At 35.9% G+C, this 26,209-nt stretch overlaps 2 protein-coding genes across 2 annotated transcripts in view; one reads left to right on the forward strand and one right to left on the reverse strand.

Annotated features, from left to right (window-relative positions):
* The window catches only part of LOC106867455 (uncharacterized), a 52,638-nt gene extending 46,376 nt beyond the window's left edge, over positions 1 to 6,262 (forward strand). The window contains exons 19-21 of the mRNA XM_014912334.3: positions 450 to 695; positions 2,892 to 3,059; positions 3,785 to 6,262. Coding sequence (XP_014767820.1) covers positions 450 to 695; positions 2,892 to 3,059; positions 3,785 to 3,965 — 595 coding nt within the window. The 3' untranslated portion in view covers positions 3,966 to 6,262. The remainder of the gene's footprint in view (positions 1 to 449; positions 696 to 2,891; positions 3,060 to 3,784) is intronic.
* LOC106867453 (uncharacterized) lies at positions 5,721 to 26,162 on the reverse strand. Its single transcript, XM_014912331.3, has 5 exons — positions 25,674 to 26,162; positions 15,350 to 15,420; positions 13,452 to 13,509; positions 10,233 to 10,780; positions 5,721 to 6,347 (listed from the first exon to the last, which is right to left on the reverse strand). The coding sequence occupies exons 1-5, from the start codon at positions 25,998 to 26,000 to the stop codon at positions 6,281 to 6,283; spliced, it is 1,071 nt and encodes a 356-aa protein (XP_014767817.2). The 5' UTR covers positions 26,001 to 26,162; the 3' UTR covers positions 5,721 to 6,280.
* Positions 26,163 to 26,209: the final 47 nt, after the last annotated feature.

The raw sequence follows: 26,209 nt of genomic DNA on the forward strand, positions 1-26,209 counted from the left end.
TAAAATAATAAAAGCGTTATTTACTAAGCAAGTGAGCACTATTATACAAAGAAATAATTAGGCGTAAAATATCATAAAAATTATTAGAATTGGGAATCAAATGTGAAAATATTGAGTGGCTAGCAGAAAACCACCCGGAGGTCAGTCTTTCTGCTAGTAATAATAATGCTTGTGTGCATCTATTTCTTAATAATATTTATGTATGATTTTTAATAATACGGAACATCTTTGTGACAATTCTCTATGTTGTGACTCTAAAACTTGTACATGTGGACCTTTGGTTAAGCAAGTTCAATTTTATTTAACAGGCTTATATCTAAGTTACTATAACACTTTGGAAACAATAGCTATAAAATTGTAACAGAAAATTGCTGTAATTTTATCTTGCTGAGGAAACATTCTAATTTCTTTCTATATATGACCAATAAGAGTATTTTTTTCTGTTGCAGGCCAAATATCTCTGAAATATTTCCTGATACATCAAACAGTAGTAATTCTAGAAATATCAATAATAATTCTAACCAAACCAATATTTTTCACCACATTTTAATGCCAGTAACATTAAATGCTGCATCAAAGATTCAAGCTAGTTCTTGTGATTTAATGCCAGTTGGTATTAAACTGAGCATAATGTATGCTCATACTGGTTATGTTCATGGCATAGTGATCAACGAAATTATTGGAGCAAAAATTAGGTAAAGGTCAAATTTTTCCATTATATTTAATCAATTCAACTTTTACAGTTCAGTGAATTACACAAAACTTTAAATGTACTAGAATTGTTGTTTGCTGTTAAATATAGATAAGTCCCACTACCTAGGTAGGATATCCCTTACTACTTCAACTTCATTTAAAACTAGATATTTCTTTGTTCTCTTGCTCTAATGTTTAACATTAGAGCAAAAATCTAAATATATAGAAAAATCTAAATATATCCAATAAAAGAAGAAAAATAATGAGTTAATAAAAAAAAAAATATATCCAATAAAAGATAAATAATGAGTTTATTATCAATGTGGTGAGACTAAAATGGGAGAATCTTGGGGAAAATGTTTCCTGTAGCCATAAGAAATGAAATATTATTAAAAATAACTTTGATGGCAGATTTATCTTTTGGGAACTTTGTGTTGAATAGTTGTCCTAAATGCTGCTACAATAGTTCTTAAAGGGTCGAGTATTATTTCAATGCCTGCTTCTTTATGGTTTAGTATTCTGTCAACTACACAGGCAGAAACCTGATAAGGAGATTCAATGTAAATACAGTGAAGTTAGCTGTTGAATCTTTATGATCAAAAATCATATTCATTGAAATTTCTTTCAAAGTTTATGAACCATTGAAGTCTGAGACCTAGAATTCATTATCATCATCATCACCGTTTAATGTCCATTTTCCATGAACAAAATGAACAAAATCCGAGAACAAAGGTTCAAAAACTTTCATCAAAACTCCAAACACATTGCACAACTGTTTTTGGACACCTGTGAAAAATTGGAAAAGTCAAGAAAACGGATAGGTTTGATCCACATCAACTGAACGAGATTCAAAAAAACAGACGCCTCGAAGTGTGCTCCTTATTGCTTTCTCAACTGGAAAAAGACCATTTTTGCATCAAACCGTTACTTGTGAGGAGAAATGGATACTCTCTGACAACAGCAGGAGAACAGGACAGTGAGAATCACCTAAACACTACCCAAACCCACCATTGCACCCCAAAAAGTTAGTGGTCACTGTATGGTGATTGGCGAAGGGAACTATTCATTATTCATTTTTGCAACAAGGAAAAACAGTAACAGCAACATCGTATTGCCAGGAAATATATTTTTTTCATGAGAATTTGAAAAAGAAGCAACCCAGACTAGTGAATAGAGATGGTCCAATTGTACTCCACGACAATGCACATCCTCACACACTTCAAGCTATGGTCCAAAAGTAGCAAAGCCTGAATGATGAGATTTTGCAACATCCTCACTATTCCCCTGATATCTCTCATTTTGATCATCACTTATTTAAGCATTTTGAGCTTTACATAGGCAATAAAACATTTTTAAATAGAGAATAGGTAACTGAAGCATTCAGACAGTTTATCACAGCGAAAGATTAATTTGTTTTTTTAAAGATGGAATATATGACTTACAGAAACGTTGGGTAAAAGTCATAAATGAACACGGATCATACTTTGATTAAATAAATCAGTTCTCTAACACTTCTAAAACATTTTATTGTTACCTTTCAAATATGGCATTTCATGTGAAACAACCTAATATTTTCAGTAGAACCACCACCTCTGCTTATTATGCCACCTTAGGTAACAAAAGTTTATGACTACTTCAAGTGAGTTAGCCAGACGTTTAAGAGTCTATTTCCAGTATGCTCTTAGTGCATACTGCCCCAAGGCATCTGCCACGTGAGAAGCCTGATTTCTTTTAATTTGTCTGTGATTCCACATCTCTTGTGTGTTTCTACGCATACATTAAGTTCCTAGCTACTCTTTTTCTGGATACCAAACAAGGCCATTTTCTTGACAGCGCCACAGTCCTGTCTTCTTTTCTACTTCCTTACAACTTTATCTTCACTAAATTTTAGTTTGGGGCCTCGCAATTCTAGGTTCTGTTTGCACATCTTTAATTCTACTGTAGATTCATCTATTCAGAGCTAGATAATCACAGTTCTGATGGACAGCTGGCCTTGAACTCCTTTTTGATGCCCTATAGGTGGGAACTGAGGCCTGAACTTTGATCACACTAAATTCATTACTAAACTTATTGGCTTCCAATTCATATTTTAAAACCACTTTTAGAGTGGCTTGTATAAAGATGTATCTGCATTATTAAACATCATCAATTAACAATAAATGTAAATTGATATAAACGTTTTCTCATTTTTCTCCTAGTTATTCTTATAACAACTGGACATTTCATTGCAATGACTTGCATTTAGTGTCCTGTTTTATCAAACCAAATATCAAAGCAGAAACCAAAGAAGATTCCCAACTGTTTACCCTGTCTGTTGCAGTTAATTTTATTCATGTTCCACCGGTACCACCTAAACCAACAATAAGGTAAGCCAGTAACAACTTGCTAAGGAAGGTGCCTTGCATTTTTATTTAATATGTATGTGTGTGTGAAAGAATAAAATGAAATATGGATTCAGAGAATCTTGCAGCTTTCACAATAAGCTCCCCATCTGGCATTGACTATCACTTTACATCACAGCCAGGTACTGTGTAGGAAATTATTGTGGAGATAGTTAACCAATATAATTCAAAGTTCTGGAACTTGCAAGAACATTCACAAGGCGTCTCAATTTTTGTTTATGTTATTATTACAGTCTTGAGTATTACAGTTGGAATAAACCGACTTCATACCTATCTGGAGTACCACTGTGTTTTCTTCTTTGTGAGTAAACGAGAGAAGTATATTGAACCACAGACAACACACCTGTCTGGATTATTACTCTATTCTCTGTAAGTAATCAAGAGAAATATAATAAAAATCCAAACAATAAATTTTTTTGTGGTAACTCTATCTTACATATATTTTTTCATATAATTACAGCCTTTCTTACATTGTAAATGCATAGTGAATTTTGTATGTTTAGAGTTGAATTGTTGGTGTAACAATGATATCCTGGTGATCTGTCAAACTGCCCAACACATGCCAGCATTGAGAACAGACATTAAATGACAATGATGATTTGTATTTGCTAACAAAAAACTTATTTTTTCATATATTACAAATATATATATATGTTTGTGTGTTCCAAAGTCTTTCTTTATACTTTCAGGAATTATGATTTCTACAAAATAAAACAGTGCTGGATGAACAGCTGTTGGCAAGAAATCCTCTATCCTTTAACGATTCAAAAAACATTTGATGAGTATGCTTATAATTTGGTCACATATCTTACGTTTCTCTTCATTTCACTCATTACCATAACACAATCTTGGTTTCTATTAGACTTCTAAAATTCATAAAAGCTCAGTAAAAGACTTTTTTGTTGACACTAATAAACATGGGGTAGTATTTTAGTCGAAGGCATATGGCCTAGTGATTAAGCTCTTTGGCTCATGATCATAATGATGTGGGTTCAGTTGCTCAACTAGGCAGTGTATCCTTGAACAAGGCACTTCACGTTGCTCCAGTATATTACAACTGGAAATGAAGTATCAGTTTCATACTGGTATGGTTCTCCTTTTTTGGCTGCCACCTCCTGGATGTTCCTCTGGGTCAAAAAACGGGAGCCTTGAGAGAGTTAATAGTTGCTTGTGACTAAATGAATAGCAAAAGCATGGTAATGGGCTGGCCCTAAGTATTGTAGCTGCTTTTAAAATTTAATTACTGAGTCGTTAAATTTTTCGGTATTTATTATGCTGGCCATATACAACGCCAACTCCTCTACAAACTTGTCTCAAATGTCAACATATAAAGTATAGAAACATCACTCCAACCCAACAAAACAACAGATTCTGATCACCATTTCTAGTTTGTTCTTACCATTTCAATGTTTTCCTTTCTACATGAATCAGCCCCAAGGTATGGGGGGAAATGACTAATTACTTTAAGTCTCTTCCCAAAGACCAACAGAGACTTGCTCTCTTAATGTTTCATGTTGTTGTTGAAAAGTGGAGGTGCAATGGTCCAGTGGTTAAGGCAGCAGGATCGCAGTTTCGATTTCCAGACTGGGCTTTGTTTATTGAGTGAAAACACCTAAATCTCCATGACACTCCAGCAGAGGGTGGTGGTGAACCCTGCTTGTACTCTTTCACAACTTTCTCTCGTACTTGTATTTCGAAGGATCAGCCTTGTCATACACTGAATCTCCCGGAGAACTAAGTTAAAGGTACACATGTCTGTGGTGTGCTCAGCCACTCGCATGTTAATTTCATGAGCAAGCTGTTCCATTGATCTCACCAACTGGAACCCACGTCGTCATAACCGACGGAGTACTACGTGTTGTTGATAGCAATGTTGCTTTCTTTGATATTAGCAAAACCTTTAACCAGGTCCATCATGAGAAATTTCTCACATCACCCAGTTCTGAACAAGGCAGTGTCTTATAATTATAAGTTATTAGAATACACCAAACTAATTTCAAGAATTTAACTATCCTTTTCCTGTTACAATTAATAGTCCTATTTTTTACAATTCTCTGTTCAAAATCCTATGTTCTGTTTTTCTAGCATAAAATTTTTTAGACTATTAATGTTTTTCATGAAGCTCAAATTAATTTAAAGACCATTAAAATAGATGTATTTTTTTTCTGTCACATTAATAGTCCAATGCGAAACAAAGTTAATGCAAGGGTGTTACAATACTTAAGCGTCACAAGATAATGTCACATTCTCTTACAAAACTCAAGTGCAACCCACAGCAAAATTGTTTCATACACCCACAGCCTAGAATGTTGCCATTTTTAAGTGTTTAATTTATTGATAGTTTGTTCAACCATGGACAACGAACATTAAATAAAATAGATTTAGTACATTGTTTTCCTAATAAAAGTGGGGGGGAAAACTTTACAACTTTGTTTTATACACACCCCTAATTTTTATCTTGATTTGGTAGAAGGTGGAGGAAAAATAGTATACATAACACTGAGTTTTGTAGTAAAATCATTTTTATCTATTGACATTGCAGCTAAGATTCTGGAAATTCAAATTTCAAATTATAATTCTTTAAAATTGCATTCAAGTATTTTCAAAGGAAATATAACCAGGACCGATATTTAGAAAGAAAATTTAATGCATTTTGAATTTGATGATTATTTTCAGATGAAGTTATAAAAATATAAATTGTCATGAAAATATAAAGATATGTCTACATACTGTTTCACAGAATTTAATAAATTCAAGTGTCATGTGATCAAAAAATGTTCACATTGTTATGTAATATATGATTGCATGAAAAACTGTGTGTGTGTGTGTGTGTGTATATACACACACACTTCAATGTTTTTGTTTGAAGACTTAATTTTTTTTTTTTAAATGTTCTCAAATTATATAAATTCACAGCAAAAACTTCCAAATATCCTTGAATATAATATTTTTCAGGTTTTAGGAAAGTGTTTGAAAGAAAAGTTGCTTAAAATATTGAGAGAGTAAAAAAAATATTTACACTGCTTTTATATTTGATTATATAAAATATCTGCATTACACAATGGTCAATATATATTGTTTTTTGGAGGGGGGTGTATAATATGGTGGTGGGTAATGTATTTAAATTCCCATTAAAAAGTATGAAACTAAATAAAATTTAATAAAAACATTGTCTTGTGATTCTTTTAAATTTCTGACTCAGAGGATGTATCAACTTTTATATCTCTGGAATCATCTGAAGAAGTAGGTTGCCTGCAAATTAAAGAAAAAAGAAGTTTTCAGAAATAAAATCACTCGAATCATAATGCAACAGGCTTGTAATAATGTCTGTTAGTTTGAAAATGTTATTTAGTAACCATTTATTTGAATTTGTTTAGCAGAGCTAAAGAGTGGAAACAAACATCCCAATACTAAAGAAAAAGGACTTTCCAATAATTTTTAATCAATCTTATTCATGAACCATCTTGCTAATTCATTTACACAGCAATTTTCTAATAGCTAAAACAGGTGTCCAACATCCTAATACTAGAATTACAAAAAAATGGAAACAATAGAATCTATGTGAGCTGTTTAAAACCATGGTAGAAACTGATAACTGATAATATACTACTCCACCTTAAATAGAACCATTTAATAACTAGTTTGAATGCTTTCATTGGCAGTTAAACTAATGTATTATAACTGTGTGTAGTGTACTGTTCCATTATTAGTGAGAACAACAAAAGTCCTTCTCCATCCAGTGAGAAATAAATATTTAATCATCATCATCATCGTTTAACGTCTGCTTACCATGCTAGCATGGGATTGGACGATTTGACCGAGGACTGGTGAAACCGGATGGCTATACCAGGCCCCAATCTGATTTGGCAGAGTTTCTACAGCTGGATGCCCTTCCTAACGCCAACCACTCTGACAAAATTTAAAATATAAACTACTATAAGTTTTTTTTTGCTTCTGGTAGTACAACAGATGGGCAAGCTTGTATCACCCACTAGCAAAAAAAAAAAACCCATGGCTTAAAGACCTATAAATACCCACATACAGGGAAATATTTAGCCCCCTTTTGAAAGCAATCTTAAACTTGAAAGGGTTATAGTACTTACGAAATTTAATGTCTAACTAAAAAATCTGATATTAGAAACTTTAAAAAAAACTCTAAAACTAATAACTTGTATGAAATCAATAATGATCTACATAATAGTACCTCCACTAAATGTAAGAAAGCCAATATAGATAGCTATAAAAGCATTAATGATGACACTAAATTCTTTGCTAAAAGAAGTAAAATTGAAGATAGGTTAGAGTGCTTACCTAAAAGGAAAGCTTTTATAACTTTAAAAAGATCACAAACCTAATTTTAGCAAGAAGCCCACCTGCGAACCCAGCAAGAACTGAAATAAGTTTAATAGCCCCCCCCCCCCCCCAAAAAAAAAAATTACTCATCATCATTTAACATCTGTTTTCTTTGCTGGCGTGCATTGGATGGTTTGACAGGAGCTGGTTAGCTGAAGAGCTGTCCAGACTCCAATTGTCTGTTTTGGCATCTTTACTGCTAGATCCCCTTCCTAATGCCAACCACTTCAGTGTGCTGGTACATTTTATGTGCCATCAGCACAAGTGCATTTTACATGGCACTGGTACCTGCAAGACGAACTTTCAGCTGGGAGAGGGAGTGGAAGCCATGGCTAAAAAGGGACATGCCTGTATGTATGGATGGCCTCAATTTTAATTAGCTTGATGTGTCTTTCCAATTACAACAAATTGCCATCAGTCCTGGTCCCTTGTCATCTCTTCCGTGAGGCCCAGCATCTAAAGACCTTTTCTCACCACTTCATGCCATGTCTTCCTGGGTCTACCCCTTTCACAGCTTCCCTCCACATTAAATATTTTGTGATCTGAAAATCAAGTGTCTTGATTACAACCTGACTACTGTACATTCAGCCTTTAACTTTCTTTTAGTGGCTGTCCTCATTCATACCCATTTCATTACTATATCAGCATAGTCTTCTCTCTTAATAGAATTATGGAAACTACTAAACTATGGTACTGAGTCAATAGCAACACTGTTATAAACTTGTTTAAGAATATAAATGACAGGTATAAAGCTAGATATACACAATTTGATATAGACTTTTATCCCTTACTAGTGAGACCCCTACTGGATAAGCTAATTGAGTTTGCCAGGAAATGTCAATATTAAACAAGTGAACCTTGACTTTATCAGGCATGTATGAAAAACCTTTCTCTTTAGTAAAGGATCAAAACAAGTGGACCAGACAAATTGTTTCATGGTCTGATGGGATCATAAGACAGTGCTGGCATTTGTGACAGTGTGGGTCTCTTTAGATTAGATATACTAAGATCCAAGTTCCCTTCCCTCAACATTGGTCTGTACTGTCTTTTCTTTGCACTCCTAAATAATTTGGTATGGAGGATATCCTTAAGAAAGAGGACTGCTGTATTAATACAAATATTTATTGTCTATCTTTAGCTTGTTATCACTTAAGATGGGGAAAGATTCAGTCTTGCATGAGATGAAGACTATAAATAAAAAGTAGAATTATTGAAAGTTAGTTATCATTAATTAGACTCTAAAATAGTTTTGGCTTTAAAACTCCCTAGAAAGAAGTTCATTAGATTTAATCACCTTTAACATTTACACTTTCCACATCCTACCCATTTTATGTCCAAATTGGCCAGAACCAGCCTCTCACACCTATCCAACATCATTTTCAAAATAGTCACACCATCAAGATCTCAAAGCTATCTGAATAAATAAGCATTACATTTGACAGAATAATTAGAAGGTTAAAGGTTGAATGTACAGTAGGCAGGTTGTAATCAAGACATTTGCTTTTCAGATCACAATATATTTTATTTAATGCAGAATGGATAAAACATACACGTCAAATGTTTGTCAATTATTAATCATGGATTTACGCAATCTCTTGAATCTATGTGTGGATCAACAAAAACCATTTTAAAATTCTAATACTTTGTTTTACAAATTATATTTTATTTTACGATTTTGACATATGGGCCCAACATGCCAGCATGGAAAAAAAGATGTTAAATGAAGATGACCTTCCTTCTAAGAAATTTTAATCTTCAAATATTTTTTAACAAAAACCAGATATATTTATACAAGACTATTTACTTAGGGGCCTTGGAGAAGAAACAAAAACCTATCACCACATATCTCTCATTATGTCTGACTCTGCACTCGCACCCACCCAGACATCATCTCCTTTATTCTCATCACTACTGTATTATCATCATCAGCTGGCAGGGTCGTTAGCATGCTGGACAAAATGCAGCTAAGCATTTTGTCTGTCTTCACATTCTGAGTTCAGATTCTGCTGGGGTCAACTTTGCTTTCATCCTTTCAGAGTTGTTAAACTAAGTACCAGTGAAACACTTGGGTCAATGTAATCAACTCGTCCCCTCCCACCAATCTACCTACCCATACACCCTCTTCTACCCACACACACTTCTATTCATCATCATCATACTTTGAACATCCACCATAACACCTCATAACCAACAATTTCTTCTTTCCAGTCCCCCACCAATTCCTCCCACTCTTATATAATGTGTAGCCATATATCTCCTCTACAACATGAACTCTGTTCTGACCCCTTCTATACTTTAACATTTTTCTCCTAGCATAAAGCTGCCTCCTTCCCTATTGCAGTTGAAGGAGAAAATAATTTTGTGAGTTACATGGCAACATCACTAGTGCTGGTGCCATAAAAAAAAAAAAGCACATTCTGTAAAGCCGTTGGCATCAGAAATGAATCCAGCCATAGAAATCATACCAAAGCAGACACTGGAACACAATGCAGTCTTCTGACCCATCAGATCCTGTCAAGCCATCCGATCCAGGCCAGTATGAGAAACAGATGTTACATGATTATGATGATGAAATAAAAATACAGACTAAGATATTCACAAGAAATACTTTCAACAGAGTAGCCTTCAAAACATTGAAAGTTTGTAAATGTAAATGAATTTGAGTCCTGATTTATTATTAAAAATAACTTTATCTTGGGTTACATAATTCTAATTCAGTATATCTAAACTTAATTTACATTGTTAATTTGTTCAAATGAAAAAATTAAAAAGCATTTTACAAACCTTGAACCCTGATGTGTTTCAACATGGCGTCCTCGAGGGTCGTATTCAATTCTTTCTCTATGATGAGATTGATTTCCAGGCTGAGAATGAAATCGCATTTGACCACCTCTATTTCCTTGAGGTTGATAACTATGATCAAATGGTGGAGCTGAACCATGAGGATGCATACCCCTTGGTGCCCCTCTAGGTGCTCCTCTAGGCATACCTCTTGGCATACCCCTTGGCATACCCCTAGGCATACCCCTAGGCATACCCCTAGGCATACCCCTAGGCATGCCTCTAGGCATTCCCCTAGGTGCGCCTCTAGGTGCACTTTGAAACCTTTCACCAGGGAGACTATGTCCATCTCTGGTATCTCGACTCCTGGAACTGTCACTTTTGTCATCAAAGTCAGAATCTTGGACTCTGGCTTGAAAATGTGGATCCCTTCGGCCTCTCACGGTTCTGCCAGTTGGTTTGTCAATAGAATCTTGGGAAGATGCTCGGGACTTTTCAGATCTATAACTATGTCTACTAACATCCCCCAGAGATCCAAGGTTGTGTCTTGACTGGATTAGAACAAGAATAAAGAATATATTAGAAATTAATTGAATATTACATAAATTTAAATTGAACTCATTTTATATATCTAGGTCCAGGCATTACTTGTTAATTGGTTTACCTCATGTTCAACTATTTCTCATGGATTAGTGTAAAAGATTACTATTCTGAAATTAATGTTGTCAGAGCACAACAGAATACCAGTAAGCAACAAGTACTTATCAATATCATATTGTTCTAAAATATATAAATGCCAGGTTTAGAACTCCTAGAACTCCTACAACTCCAAATAACTAACAATGCCTTTCCTTAAACACAACAATACAAGATAGGGAAAACATTTTAAGCAATAAACGTCACAAAAGAGGACCAATAAAAAGTAATATTTGACAGCTTGTAAGACCAATACATAAAACATTCAAGGAAAACGCTAATTTTAAAAGCAACAAATCCATTAAGAATAATAGACTACATAGAGCTGGAAATAAGTCATATAAGAGAGCAAAATTGCCCTATGAAGAAAATAATCATAATGTAGGCTTCAATACAGGGAATTTTGATTCTGAGTGCATGAAATTTTTTTTTTTTTTTTTTTTTCATTTTTTTATATAGCTACATTAATATCAACATGATTGGTGAAAATAATGACAAGAAATTTTCTATTCTAAGATTCAATGGAAAGTACTTCTGTGTATGGAGGCTCAAAATCTGCTTTAAAGTAGACTTGGGGAATAACTTAACATTACTGATGGACATACTTAACAAAATGAAAAATTCAAATTCAAAATTTAATGATTACAAACAAAAATCTATAGTTATGACTTCATGTAACATTGAATTATTAGCTATTTTACATTCAACCATGACATGCTGATTTGGGCAAGAAACTGAATATTTTGTAACAAAATTTAAATATGAGGTATACTAGAAAAATCGGCCAGCCAGAAATATATCATCAAATAATTGCAATGTAGCAGTTGAAAGGATGTCATAAACGATACCTTAAGAAATATTCTCTGAGCATGAGAAGCTGAAAAATTTTCATCTAAAAGTGAACAAAATCAAGAATGCTATCCCAATATGGTAAACTTTAAACTAGATGTCATTTTATACTAGGCATTTATACTACAATAGAAAAAAACTGCTTTTAATTATTTGGATTGGAATTGTGTAACTAAAAGAAAGCAATTACTAAAAGTTTCCGTTGTCTACAAAATTCTTAAAAATTCAAATTTTGTTCCATTTTAATCAAAATATATCTTTTTTCAATTCAGCATATAATTTTCATTTCCTTTTGTAGAAACTATCTCTCTCTCTCTCTCCCCTGCCTTTGTTCAACTGTGTATACAATTATTAATACTAAAATATACAAATATATGTCAATGGAAAAGAAACCCCAGTAATTTTTCAATATGATTTTTTCCAGTTCATACTAGTGCATTCCCAATTCAGTCATATAAAGTGACAAAATCTTCTGATATGTACCTATACAATAAACTGAAGACCTTTATGTGGATAAGTTAGGTCAACATAATGCCAATGTAATTCTTCATAAATTCAAACACTGTCTGTTAGTGCTTGCTATTCTAAATTTATTTATTGAGTGAGTGCATGCTATTGGACGAATGAAGGATTCACACGAAAATTTGTAACATATCAGAAAAAGTACACAAATTAAGAATCAAATGTGTAAATAACATTTAGCTGTAATTCACTCTTCAGAAATTTGTGAAATGAAAATTTTTTTAATAAAATTAAATTTCCCTGATATACAAAAAAAAAGAAACTATCAAGGGCCAATTTGTTAGCATGGCTGATTGGTATGCCACAGGCCTTAGAATATATTGTGATCCCTGCTATTTCTAGCAAATTAAACTACCACATGGGCTACTTTTGAGTTTGTGTAGAAGAGAGAGGTTAAGACTACAGAAAACTGCCCTTTGAGCATGTAAAGAGTAAATGAATAATTTACTGTTGCTAGATGTGAGGTAGTAACGGGTTCCAACAATTTTAATTTTACCAATAGATACAACACCAAAAAAAAAATGGCACTCTGCAGGTTTGAGACTTTCAGTAAGCTAATAAGATAGTAGAAAGAAAACAGTTTCCAATTCCTCATCCCAAAATTAGAAACACCGACTAGATAAACAGGGCAGACCTCTCTGCATTGGCTTTTTAGTGGGTTTAATGAGATGAACACAATGTTCCTCGTGAGCAGTCAGAAGTTGGTAGCAACAGGAAAGGAATTCCAGAGGACCAATGTTCAGGGAAGGAAGCAGTAGTTAATGTAGTGCCTAGGATGGTGAACACAATATTAATGACAAAGAGAGACAAGTGAGTCAGAAATCTATGTCTCTAAGTGGAGGTGACATTGGATCAGAGAGCAGACAACATTGTAGTGGTAGAAAGAGACGAGTCTGTGGACCAGTGTGTTGGCTGCTATTTCGCAACTGTATCTCCCTCAAACTTCATCCTACTTTCCAAAATATGACAAGAAAAAAAAAAAAGTGAAATGATAATAGCCTGAACTTTGTTTGACCTTGCATAAACAAACTATCGCAAGAAAAAGACCTATTAGAAACAAATAAAAATTGTATATACTGATGTTTGAGTAATTTGAAAATAAGCATAAAATTATATTTCAAAAAACATTTTAATGAGACAATGAATTATACAAACCGTTCCACGAGGAGTTGGAGAAACAACATGCTGCAGGTGGCCTGATTTTAGATCATGTCTGAAAAAGAATAAATTATTTAATAAGACAAAGTCATTATGTAAAAGAGAATTACATCTCAGTTTTATGAATCACTGGAGATTTTTTATGTTTACATTTTAGTCTAGATAGGAGAGACAGCAATAACCTTTTCAAACCCTTCCAGTCTAGAGAGACAGATATTTCAGGTAAAAAAAAGTTTAACCTATGTGCGATGCACATCTAACTATATTACAGATCTGTAACCTCTAAGAACAATCATCCTAAACTGAAGTGGTTTCTGAGTATAGGGCCCCCTTTTATATATCTAATTATTTGCTTATGGACTTCATTTATCTAATCTCTTGATCAAAAATTTCCAGCCAGACAGTTCCTTTGCAGAGAGCATTGTGGGAACCAAGAGTTCTATACTGCTGTTCATATTCCTGCTGTACACTAAAGAAAGCTTTCTAATGGCATTTCTAATCACTTACACTCTTATACCAATAACCTCTTCACTCCTCAATCTTCTGCACACATGCATTCTCTATATGCAACAGGTATATAACACAAGACTTGTACTGCCTCCATTACAGAGATCTTGAAAATATCCTTCAATGGAAAAAAAAAATGGTGACCAAGTTAACAGTTATTACAAGTCACTATACATTAAGGAAGCTTTCTTTCAATACACCTTCTAGCTAACCCCTGTGAAATCCTAGACCCCACAATTTCTTGTTGTTTCATGAACGAAACCAAAACTGGAGCACAAAGACTTCCTCATCAAAGCAAGATAATACTTCAGCCCTTATTAATTCTGAATTTTTAAACCACAAAGTGCACCATAAGGTTGCACTAATAAACCCAAGTTTGCAAAAGAGCCTTTATAAAGTTGCTCAACCTGAAAGACAATGCAACCAAATATTGTCAAGTCACAAACTATTGTCTTAAATATAAGAGAAGATACACTGAATCATGTAGTCCTAGATATACTTAGTTCTATGAACAAAGAGTGGCTGAAAAGCATTCTTCCATGATGTCATGCAACTCTAGTTGCCTTCAACAGCATAAACACACAAATTACAATGTATATCAAGAAAACCATATTGTACACTCTTAACAGCCAAGACCACCACTAAAGTAAGACTATCTAACTGACAGGCAACATACTTTAACCATCTGACCTACAGACATGCTATCTCTCCTCTTTTGACTCATATTGTAGTCTTCTTTCAAACTTAGTCGAATTAGCCCATCATTTACTCCACAAATGTTTTGTCATCAATGCTGCACTTTCCCATATCACATGTTTCAACATAACTATAATATATATATATATATATATATATATTCAAACTATACCATTTTAACCCCGAGCAATGCTGGGTATCTCTGCTAGTCCTTAATAAACTAACCCAAGAGTATTTGAAATTTTCCTTTTGTGAAAGTACAGCTTTGACTCCTGAATACAAATTACTTTCTTTATCTTGAAAGTGAATACAGCTATTCCTGAGTAGTTCCCATCTCCACCATGCTGATTATGAGCCTCTGATGTTCAGAAGAAAAATCCAAAAACCAGTTTTTAACGAGTTTTTGTTTTCTAAGGCATAATAAAAAAAATGTTAGAGGGAAGAATAATTAACATTTGCATGAAGAGGTGCCAGAATCAATATAATTTTTGTTAATGTTACCACCTCATTTTCCCAAGAATAAAAACATCTCTTTTTTGTTTCTAAAGTTCAAAATAATAAGCATTCTATGCCTCAGCAAATTTTCTTTCTAGCAAAAGAAAATCTCAACAATCAAGTTATTCTTTCTTCAACTTTTCATTTATCTTTTCATCTATTGATACACATTTTCCATAAATTGAAAAGAATATTACCCTTGTTGTTCTTTCTTTTGAATTTGTGAAACGTGAAGGACGGCAACACCATATTCTCCTAATGCACGGAACTATGAAAGAAGAAAACAACTTACATGTAATGATATTAAAATAATTTTTTGTTTTAACTTGGTCTTACAAGAAGTTTGTGAAATCTCATATGATTTTTTTTTTTAATACATTAATTTACATAAAACCAGCAGAAAAAACTGCCCACCAGGTAGTTTTCTGCTGGTTGCTAATTTTATCATATTTACACATTTAATTCCTAATGTGTGTCATTTTTCAGTATGTTACATCTAATTTTCCTTTGAATCCTTTATTTGTCTAATAGTGCTCACTTGCTCAGTAAATTTAGGGCATAACTACAGAATTGTGCCCCGCCAAAATTTCTTTCCTCATAACTTTCTGAAAAATAGATATGTATTTATGATAGTTTGTACAAATATATTTCAGATGATGTAGATTACTATTATATGAGAATATGCGGTGAAAACATCTTGGGAGAGACTGGCTTGGCTGGCTTTATGCTCTTGCTTGATGGGGCTGGGGTCATTCCAAGTTAGTGGTTCCAGAGGTGTCATCATATGTAGAGCCAACCAGATCCAATGCTCTCCATTACTAGAAGCCTTGTGCATCCTCCAAGGTAACTTTGAGCCTCTGGATATCTTCCCCAATCGCATCCAGCCATCTGGGGCAGGGTCTGCTATGAGGCCTCTTCCTGCCTGCAATTATAAAGTCCTGGTAGGATGATCTACCAGGAGATAAAGAACATATCCATACTGGAACATGCAATGGACAACTATGAGGTGGGGGGCTGCAGGATGATGTGTGCGCACATGCAGTTCTTTATTGGAAATATGGTGGTACCATATGATGTTTTTGATGGTTCTCAGTCCCCACCCTGCCCCTATTGAAGCATTCAATCCTCTTTGCCAGGGTCTTCTGCACCATAGGGGAGAATGCAGAGGACCAATGCATTGTAGATGCAGTGATGCCAGAAGGGCTTTGATATGGAGTACACACCCCCAGCAGCCAGAAATTTCAGATAATTTACACATCTCAATTTTGTTTCCTCATGGCTTTCAGAAAAACGAATATTTTTTATTGAAATTTTCTAGATATAATTTTCAGGTTCCTATTTAAATAGGAATTTAATGTATAAGAAATATGGTGGGAAACATATTTCATGCATCTTGATTTTGTCTCCTCGTTGTTTTTATGATTCAATTACAATTATACTGAAAAGAAATTACTTTTGAAACCCATGTGATCCCTGTTATTTCTAGCATAGTAAATGACTATGTATAGGATAACCAGGTGAGTATGGAGGATGTGAATTTATTTTCCTTTAGTTTGTTTTGAAGAGTGAGGCCATGCATTGACACCTTTTCTGGCCACTTATGACATAATTTTTCATTTACACAATCAAGTTGTTGGCAATTGTTGTTCTTTCCATCTTCTAGTAGCTCATAATGGACAATACCCTTCATGCTCCACCAAATATAAAGCAAGGATTTTTGTGGATGGAGTTCTGGTTTTGTTACTGGCACTGGCTTCTCATTACATGATAATCATTGTCTTTTTCATTTTCTGTTGTGATGCAAAACCCATAAAAAAATGACAGGTTGTTATTCCTGGTTAAAAGACTGCTGCAGATGGTGGAATATATATAATGTTCAGTATAAGCTTATGTGGAACCCAAATTCCCCCTTGCATGTTTTCCCAATTTGCTTGATATGTTTTGTCAATAGTTGAACATGATACATTAAATTTTTGCACCAAATCTCAGATACTTTGATGTAAATCTGATACAAGTCTCATCATTCACAGTGGGTTGTCTTCAAGAGCAAGGTTTGTCAGGAATGTCACAATTGCCATCTTTAAACTACATCTGATATGTATGAACTTTCACGGCATCCAAATACACTTCACAAATGTTTCTCCCTGCTTCTGTAGCAATACTTTTCTTTCATAACTCATATAGTAAGCAATGACAACTATGTGGTTTTATAAAGTGCTTATCCTCCATGAGGTTAATTACCAAAATAACTATGAAAGACACTTCCTGCTCATTCAACCTTTACTCTGACATGACTGATTGATTCATATTTCATAGTGGTGAAAAAATGCAATTACTTTCCAAATACCCTAATATTAAAATTGGAATTTGTAAAAGGTTTTCAGACAGTCTAGGCTTAAATAATAGCATTCTTTTAGTAAAAGACGCATAATTCCAACTACTTAAAAAGCAGCTTTCTCCATAATAGTATAAATATAGACTTTCAGAATTTTAGAAGAAAATTAAGAGTGAAAAAAATTGAAGAATATTAAAAAAAAAAAAATGAAAAAGCACAAGTATGAAATCAAATGTGTTATACTGGAGAAAAAGAGATAACGTTTCTGGTGATTTGCCTTTTCTCCAGAGAAAGAGAAGAGAGAAAAAATTGACTGGGAAACAAAAATGTGTTTTTCCAGAAACCATACAAAAATAATAGCAGAAAAGGAAATTAGTAAAACTGGCATGTGGCAGTGGAAACTGTGTCATAGATCAGAAAATCACAGACAATAAAATAAAAGAGAGAGTAGCCTTAAGGAATTGAAGTTGTGAACAAGTTTTAAGAGGTATTTGGCAGTGGAGAATGTCAGACTCCTGACATAGCTGCTCTTTGCATAGACTATCTATATATATAAAACAGAAACTGTGTGTGTGTGTGTGTGTGTGTGTGTGTGTGTGTGTGTGTGTGTGTGTGTGCAAGTTCGAAGTTTTATATCTCGAGTTCCACCTAACCGATTCAACTGAAATTTCAGACATTAATTTGGTATGTTCTGAGGCATGTTTTAGTCATAACAACTGCTTCCATCAATGTTCAGTTTTCGCAAAAACTCAATCAATAATTATCGATTTTTTTCAAAAAGTCGTCTGATTTTGATCAAACTTGATATACCTATGCATTGTTACCCAAGGTTTTTCGTTTCGTTATTTTTTTCAAATTTCATTTCATTTGAGCACAGCATGGGAAAAACTGACTCAAAAAATGCCTTTAAGGCAGGCCATAACGCTGGAACCATTGAACTGATTTAAACCAAACTGCGGTAAATGAATGCATTTTCAACCAACAAGTCTTATGCCATGATTTATTTCATTAAATTGCGCTATGTTTGAGCACAATTCAACAAACACACATTTGAACAAAATGCCTTTGTTGAGGTAGCTCCTGATTTGTTTTTCTCAGAACACTGACCCCATTCCTTCTCTGATGCATAAACAATTAATCTCCACCATGGTGTGCACACACATTTTGACCCCACGTGACCTCAAAATAGCCACTGCCAATAACAGTAAACATCTGGCACTGAGGCTTTCCATTGCAATAAACAAAAGCAATTTCTATGTGTAACATGAGATAGTTAAAGCAATAACAGCCTCTGCACTGCACAAGCTACTGGTAAGTACTTACTACTTCCTTCATCCATTTCACTAGCAGTAGTAACCAGTGTTGCCCAAGTCTTAATAAATTACCATGAAACTGCAGAAACATGAGGCCTTACACTTGAGAAAAGACAGTTTGGGGGCAGTGTGACATTGTTAAAGCAATAACCTTGGTAACCTTTTGAATCAAATCAATACCAAGCTGCCTTTCAAAAAGTTATATTTTTGTGCTGTTTACAATTTCCATGTACAAGTGCTTTTGGGTGAAGCAAGGCCAAACCGCTGAACCACCAGACCGATTCGATTGAAATTTCAGATATGCATTAGGTATGTTCTGAGGCATGTTTTAGTCATAACAACTGCTTTGATCAATGTTCAGTTTTCACAAAAACTTGGTCAATAATTATCGATTTTTTTCAAAAAGTCATCCGATTTCAACCAAACTTGGTCCGCATTTCCAGTTTGACCCAAAGAGTTCCATGGCGTCGCGGTACTCAGCAGATGACCGGAAGACTGAACCTGAACTACAGAAGCACAATGAAGCTGCGTACCACTTAATCAATGTGTTTATTGGTCCAGCATTTGATGTGACACCAGATTATTCAGATTTATTTACGCTAGGGATCCACTATAACAGCTATTTCTTTACTCATACTCATATCGCCTGCTCACGCACACAATGACGGACACTTGACTTTGTTATGCTCACCATTTCTTATTCTCATACTTTGTCAGTACCTACCTACAGCCTCACATTGTTTTTGTGACTTTTCCATTTGCCACTCTGTTATTGTAAACATGCTATTATGACCTCATACTGTTTGCTTGAAAAGTCCTTACTTTCATACATAAACTCACTTCCTGCCGACGTGGTCTTACAATCGGTTGTATCCTTTTGTAGGTCTCTTAGATGGATTGAAACAGCCATCAAACCATCATCTGCAGCCGTAAACGCCCTGCTCTATTTGCACTCAACACAGGTTCCAATTCTCCCCAGCCCCGGAAACCCTTCATTTTTACAGTTTGTCGCCCCTCATTTGTGCTCCAACACCCCCGCACCCTGCTTCCTGCTGCCATTTGTAACCGTGCCTTTTTACCCCTCACGTTGATACCTAAATTTAACCCATCCCCTCCGACTTTCACACAATAGCCCATGCCGATTTTCCGCACTGACGCACGTTCTGTAATCATGCTTCAAATTGCTATCAGACATCCTGAATTACTTCCACGCATTGTCTCTCTCCTACCACAACCCCCCCCCCCGCCCAAGTGGGACCACCTGTTCTTTTGCCTCAGCTCAAGGCAACACTTCTCCATATTGTTCGGATACTCGGTAAGTATTTGACCATTACTCACAAAACAGCAACTAGGTGCCATCCCTTACTAACACACCAACAGTTCTGCTTACCCCTTCATGCTTTTATCCTCTTACAATGGGGTAGGGTTGCATCATTGGTTTATTCTTGTGTTTTTGCGAGCGATGACTGCATCTTACTTAAAAACCCCTTTTGTTTTCACTAACACCAGTCACGGTCTTGTTCCAACGTTTTCACTGCAACCTCTCCTCTCAAAGCTACCCCTTCCTCCTTTAATCCAGCTGCAGTTGGTAAGTCACAAAATTGTTATTACATCTACTGTTGCTCCTTGCCATTTCACCTCACGCTGTTGGAACACATTCATCAAGTACAACCTCTCATTGACAAAAATAGGTAGAGGGACTTTCGACAAACGCCTCTACCTCACAAATCGATAAGCAACATTATCTCAGGCTTCACGGTACAGCTGCTAGACATTATCTGTTGATAATTCACATTCACTTACGAATGCGGATAGTGGAAAACATGTTAATCGTCCCTTTGAGAAGTGATTTGATTCATTGCCGGCTCCCATTGCAACACAGCTTACTGTACTGCTACTAAATCACCTTATGGATATCTCTCTGTTAAGACGTGCTTATGGCTTCGTACTTGACTACCTATTTCATAAAAACTTACATATCCTGTCAGCCACTTGCTTTTATCCTTCTGATTGGGGCTAAGTGTTCCACAACCTCCATTTTTAGGTTATGCCATGACGGAAGAGGTTCACCAACAAAACGGTTTCTTGCATGAATTTTTACTCATATCACTTCATGGTTCGTGACAACTCCTTCAACTATATGCACCACTCAAGAGAACTTTTTCATCAGTTTGCTGTGGATGTGTGCACCAAAATGGAGTTAGAGAGGCTCTGTTTTATCCGAACACACCAGAAGCAGTTGTGTTTGGACAGCTACGTTCATCTGCAAGACACCCTCATCAATGACACAACACCAGATAGCATACGCAAACTCTGCATTCTGCCATCCTCCTTCACTGGAAGTCCGCAGTATATGCATGAGAGAACGCAAGATGCTATGACTTATGTCCATCATTACGGCAGGCCCAATTTGTTCATTACATTCACCTGCAATCCTTCGTGGAAGGAGATCGAAGCTGAATTGTTTTCAGGCCAGCATGCAAAAGACCGTCATGACCTCCTAGTGTGAGTCTTTTGATTGAAGCTTATCAAACTAATGGAGCTTCTTAAGGGAGGGCAAATATTTGGCCCCATTAGATGTGATATGTATACTGTTGAATGGCAAAAGAGAGGCCCACCATACGCTCACATTCTAATCTGGCACTCGCTAAAAATACCTCCCAACAATATTGACAAGATTATCTCTGCCGAGATTCCAAACCCATCTACCGACAGACATCTCTTTGAAATAGTCAAGGCGACCATGATCCACGGGCCATGTGGATTAGGATTCAATTTAGGCTCCCCTTGCTTGAACAACAATATCTGCTGCAAGAAGTTTCCAAAAAAATTTCTGAAGGTAACACAAACTGGCATTGATGGATACCCTCTGTACAGATGGTGCCAATCTGCAGATGGTGGCTTTACCATGAAAATTGGACAATATGAGGTTGACAACAGATGGGTTGTACCGTATTCACCGCTTCTTTCAAAGACGTTTGGCGCCCACATAAATGTGGGGTTTTGCCATTCCATCAAGTTCAAGTATATCTGCAAATATGTCAACAAGGGCTCAGACGCTGCTATGTTCGGTCTACAGCTGGAAAACTGCTGCGACAAGGTCTTACAATACCAAGTTGGCCATTATATTAGCAGTAATGAAGCATTCTGGTATATTTTCGGCTTTCCAATACACCAAAGGCACCCACCCATCGAGCAACTCAAAGTTCACCTGGAGAACAGTCAAAGTTGAAGAGCCTCGACAAACTACTCTCACTGCATTCTTCGCTCTGTGCAGGAACGACCCATTTGCAAAAACTTTGCTTTATTCTCAGGTTCCATCCTACTACACATGGACTAAGCAACAATGAGAGCGCAGAAAGTCAGGCCAGCTGGTTGACGGACAATCTGGTGTAAAGTTTGACAGCTGTCTTGTGAGAGTTTACACGGTGCATCCGAGCCAACACGAGTGCTTTTATCTTCGTCTTCTGTTACATGAGGTACATGGGCCCCAGTCGTTTGATGACTTAAGGACTGTTGATGGCTCTGTTTGCAGCACTTACAGGGAAGTATGCCTCAAGTGCGGTTTGCTAGAAAGCGATGCACAATGGGAAGCTACGTTATTCGAAGCTGTTGCATCCCAGACACCTAAGCGTCTACGAGCTCTATTTGCTGTTATGCTGCAAATTTGTGAACTTAACAACCCTTTGTCTTTGGGGTTCAAATTTAAAGACGACTTATCGGAGGACTTCATACGTCAGGCGAAGTTGCTTTTTCCTGGGCACAGATGCTCTTGCCAATTTCATCCTAGAAACTGAACCAAAGCTTCTTCCAGATCAACAGCATGTTTATACTATTGTGACTGATCATGTGCACCACAGGAAAGGTGGCTTGTTTTTTCTTAATGCTCCAGCGAGTACAGGCAAAACCTTTCTAACGAGGCTCAGAATGCAAAAGAGTATTGCGATTGCAGTCGCATCTTCAGGGATTGCTGCAACTTTGCTGCCTGGCAGCAGAACTGCACACTCCACCTTTAAGTTGTCCCTCAATTTTTAACTAAGTCAGAAAGACCTACCTGCAATATAAGCAAGAACTCTGACCAGGGCCAAGTGCTGAAACGCTGTCAGCTTATTGTGGGGGATGGGTGTACTACGGCCCACAAGGGAGCCTTCAACACATTAAACAGAACCCTTCAGGATATCAGGGGTTGAGAAGCCCCCATGGGAGGTGTTACGCTTTTGCTTTCAGGTGACTTTAGGCAAACTCTTCCTGTTATCCCCAAAGGCACGCAAGCAGATGAGGTTCAAGCATGCCTTATGTTGTCTCCGCTCTGATGTCATGTCAGGTCACTGACCCTGACAATCAACATGAGGGCTCGATTGCTCGGCAACCAAATGACGGCAAACTTTGCAAGTGACATTCTGAAACTTGGCGACGGTAAAGTGCCTCTTGATACTGATGGGGAATTGGACATCTACACATTCGCAACTCCAGTTTCATCTTTGGTTGAACTCACCGATAAAGTGTTTCTCCATTTAAAATATAATTATCTCAATCATGAATGGCTGTCTGAAAGAGCAGTGCTGGCTCTGCAAAACGTGACCGTTACAAAACTCAATGATCAACTGTTGCAGTCACTTCGCATACAAATCTGTAGATGCAAATGAATCGGTGAATTTCCCAACAGAGTTCCTCAACTCTTTAGACCCTCCAAGCCTACTGCCACATCTGCTCCACCTTAAAGTTGGAACTCTGGTTATGCTTCTGCGCAATTTGGAGCTCCCCACCCCCTGACTGTGCAACGGAACACGTCTGGTTATAAAAAAAATGATGAAACATGTTGTCGAGGCAACCATCCTATCCGGATGCGGAAAAGGTGAGGATGTATTCATTCCTAGGATTCCTCTTACTCCCTCGGGAGCAGACATACCTTTCGCCTTCAGAAGACTACAATTTCTGTTCCAGCCCAGCTTCGCCACGTCTGTCAACAAGTCCCAGGGCCAGACTATTTCTGTGGCCGGACTTCTCTTGGAAGAGCCTTGCTTTTCCCACGGCCAGTTGTACGTTGCATGCTCCAGAGTTGGCAGTAGAGACAGACTGGTCGCATTAATACATCGGGGGAAGACAAGAAACATTGTCTACAGCGAAGTGCTACGTATTCGCCAAGGCTGAAGTGGGTACGTTATCGCCATGCATGCATATAACGGGATACGTTCAAATACTTTTACTATTTTTCCCATATCAGACGGAAGCATCAGAAGTAAATGCATATAAATTATACACAGTCAAACAATATATAGAACTAAATGCTTAAATATGCCGTCTTCCAATTTTCCTTTGAAAAGTACTTAGCACCAGCGTCGCAGGAGGAGTCTGATAGTATATAGCTTTTGAGGCTCCTGTTTTGAGCAACAAATGGGGTGGCGATCTTCCAGGGAGCTATAAACAGGATAGCTTTCTCTTACAATTATCAATATAACAACTGTTGAACACATACAATGAACATAAGATATAGAAGAATTCCTGAAGGACATCAGCTAAAGATACCTAACACTTAGCGAATCAGCGAATTGTAGATTCTGTGAATTCAATTGTCATTGGATATTGTGAGGGGAATAGTATTGTTAAACCAGTTCATGAGAGATTAATTATAAGTGATTCTTCTTTAAATTCAACCACATACAAAGACATTTCCACTGATTGAGAAGGCTCTCGAAATCTTTAACTTGCTAATGGAGTTGAAGAAATCCACTCCATACTTTGAGGTAGGATGTTAGGTAACTGACGGATCTTAAATGAAGTTCAATATTATTAAAAATAAAACTTAAAAAATAATTTTGCTCCTTTTCGCCAGTTATTTTGGAATTAAGTTATTTTCGGTTGCTTTGTCGCTCCCGTTTTATACCCAAGATCAAGAACATTAAATATAAACGGTTACAATACGTTTACCTTATTTGCTCTATATTCACACAATATTTACTTAATTTGCTTCATATTATACATAATAAATTAAATCTGTTTCTCTTTTGTATTTACAGAAACTAGAAACATTTCATAGTTTCCGTCATGTTTGGTTATTCTCTTTACAGAAACATTTCCCTGAAAAAGTATCCAATACTTTGAAATATTAAATTATTCATGAACCTGTTGAATCCAATGGATATCACGATAAACAACAGCCATGTGAAACCATATAGGATAAGTTCTGTAGGAAGAAACTAGTGGTGGTAAAAGTGTTATATGTATTAGCTGAGGTCGGGTGATTTCTACCCGTTCCATGCCTATATATATATTAGTTTCACTAAAAGAAAAGAGCAGTTGTGAAGTTATTTATTTTGCAGATTATCTGAGTTTGGGGAATAAATTGCGTACTTGGTCTCCTTACCAAGTTATGGTATTAAAACATGCAACAAATTAAGGATACCATTCAAAAACTAGTACAGTCCACCAGATGGACACAATTTCCGTCCAGAGTTGACCTACGGTTTATAAATAGAAGACATTTTCTGAAAATGCCATATAGTGGAAGTAAAATCGGAAACACATGTCTATCCCATAAATCATGTGTCCTATAATATAAGACTTAAGTGACCTTCTAAATCTGTTTCGAACAGTTATTTTAGCGCATAGAGACAGACCTATTCCTTCAGGAATCAAGTAACTTAAAAATCGGGCCTATTGAGATTATATATATGAGCCTAATTTATACATTAGTGAGAATTTATACAGAATATCTAACATAAAAATTAGGATTTTGGAAGACAACGAAAGTTTTAAAAATATTCAAAATGCTTAAATTAATGCCATGAAACTTGTACAAAACGTTCATGTTACTATATAAATGATTTCAATTTAAACAATGAGTTTGAATGATATAATTTAAATGTTACTTACTCGAAGTTTACGACGATATTTGTTGGTTACTTCTTTTGCGTGAACCAATAAATGAGTTCCTATTCCAAAGCACAAAATGAAGATAACAATGAATCCAGGTCCAAGAAACTTGTAGTCAAAGTTGATTAAATAAACGTGACGATGTCGGAGGGTAATAACCAAAATGCCAACTATCATGCAAATCAATCCCAAAATGAAGAACGATACTGCAGACAGAAAATAAAACCGACCAGGTCCTATGTTCAAAGAGTTTAACTGTTCTTTAATTCTTCCATGTAAATAATGACTGTAGGCCGTCAGGGTATCCATATCTAAATCTTTACCCATGATTTCTGCTTTAATTTTTGTTCTAACAAACAGTAAAAGTTGTTTTTAAGTTAACGTTCTAAAAACAAGTTTCTAGGTCAGGTAGAAACGTTTAACAAATTTAATAACTTCGTCAAATATATATGAGTCAGTAACGTTCTACCTGAACATTTTCATCTCACTGACACCTGACAGGTAAAACTGACCTAATTAACTGATACGCATGCGTT

This window comes from Octopus bimaculoides, chromosome 6 (assembly GCF_046866305.1).
Source record: "Octopus bimaculoides isolate indiv1 chromosome 6, ASM4686630v1, whole genome shotgun sequence".
Taxonomy (NCBI): domain Eukaryota; kingdom Metazoa; phylum Mollusca; class Cephalopoda; order Octopoda; family Octopodidae; genus Octopus; species Octopus bimaculoides.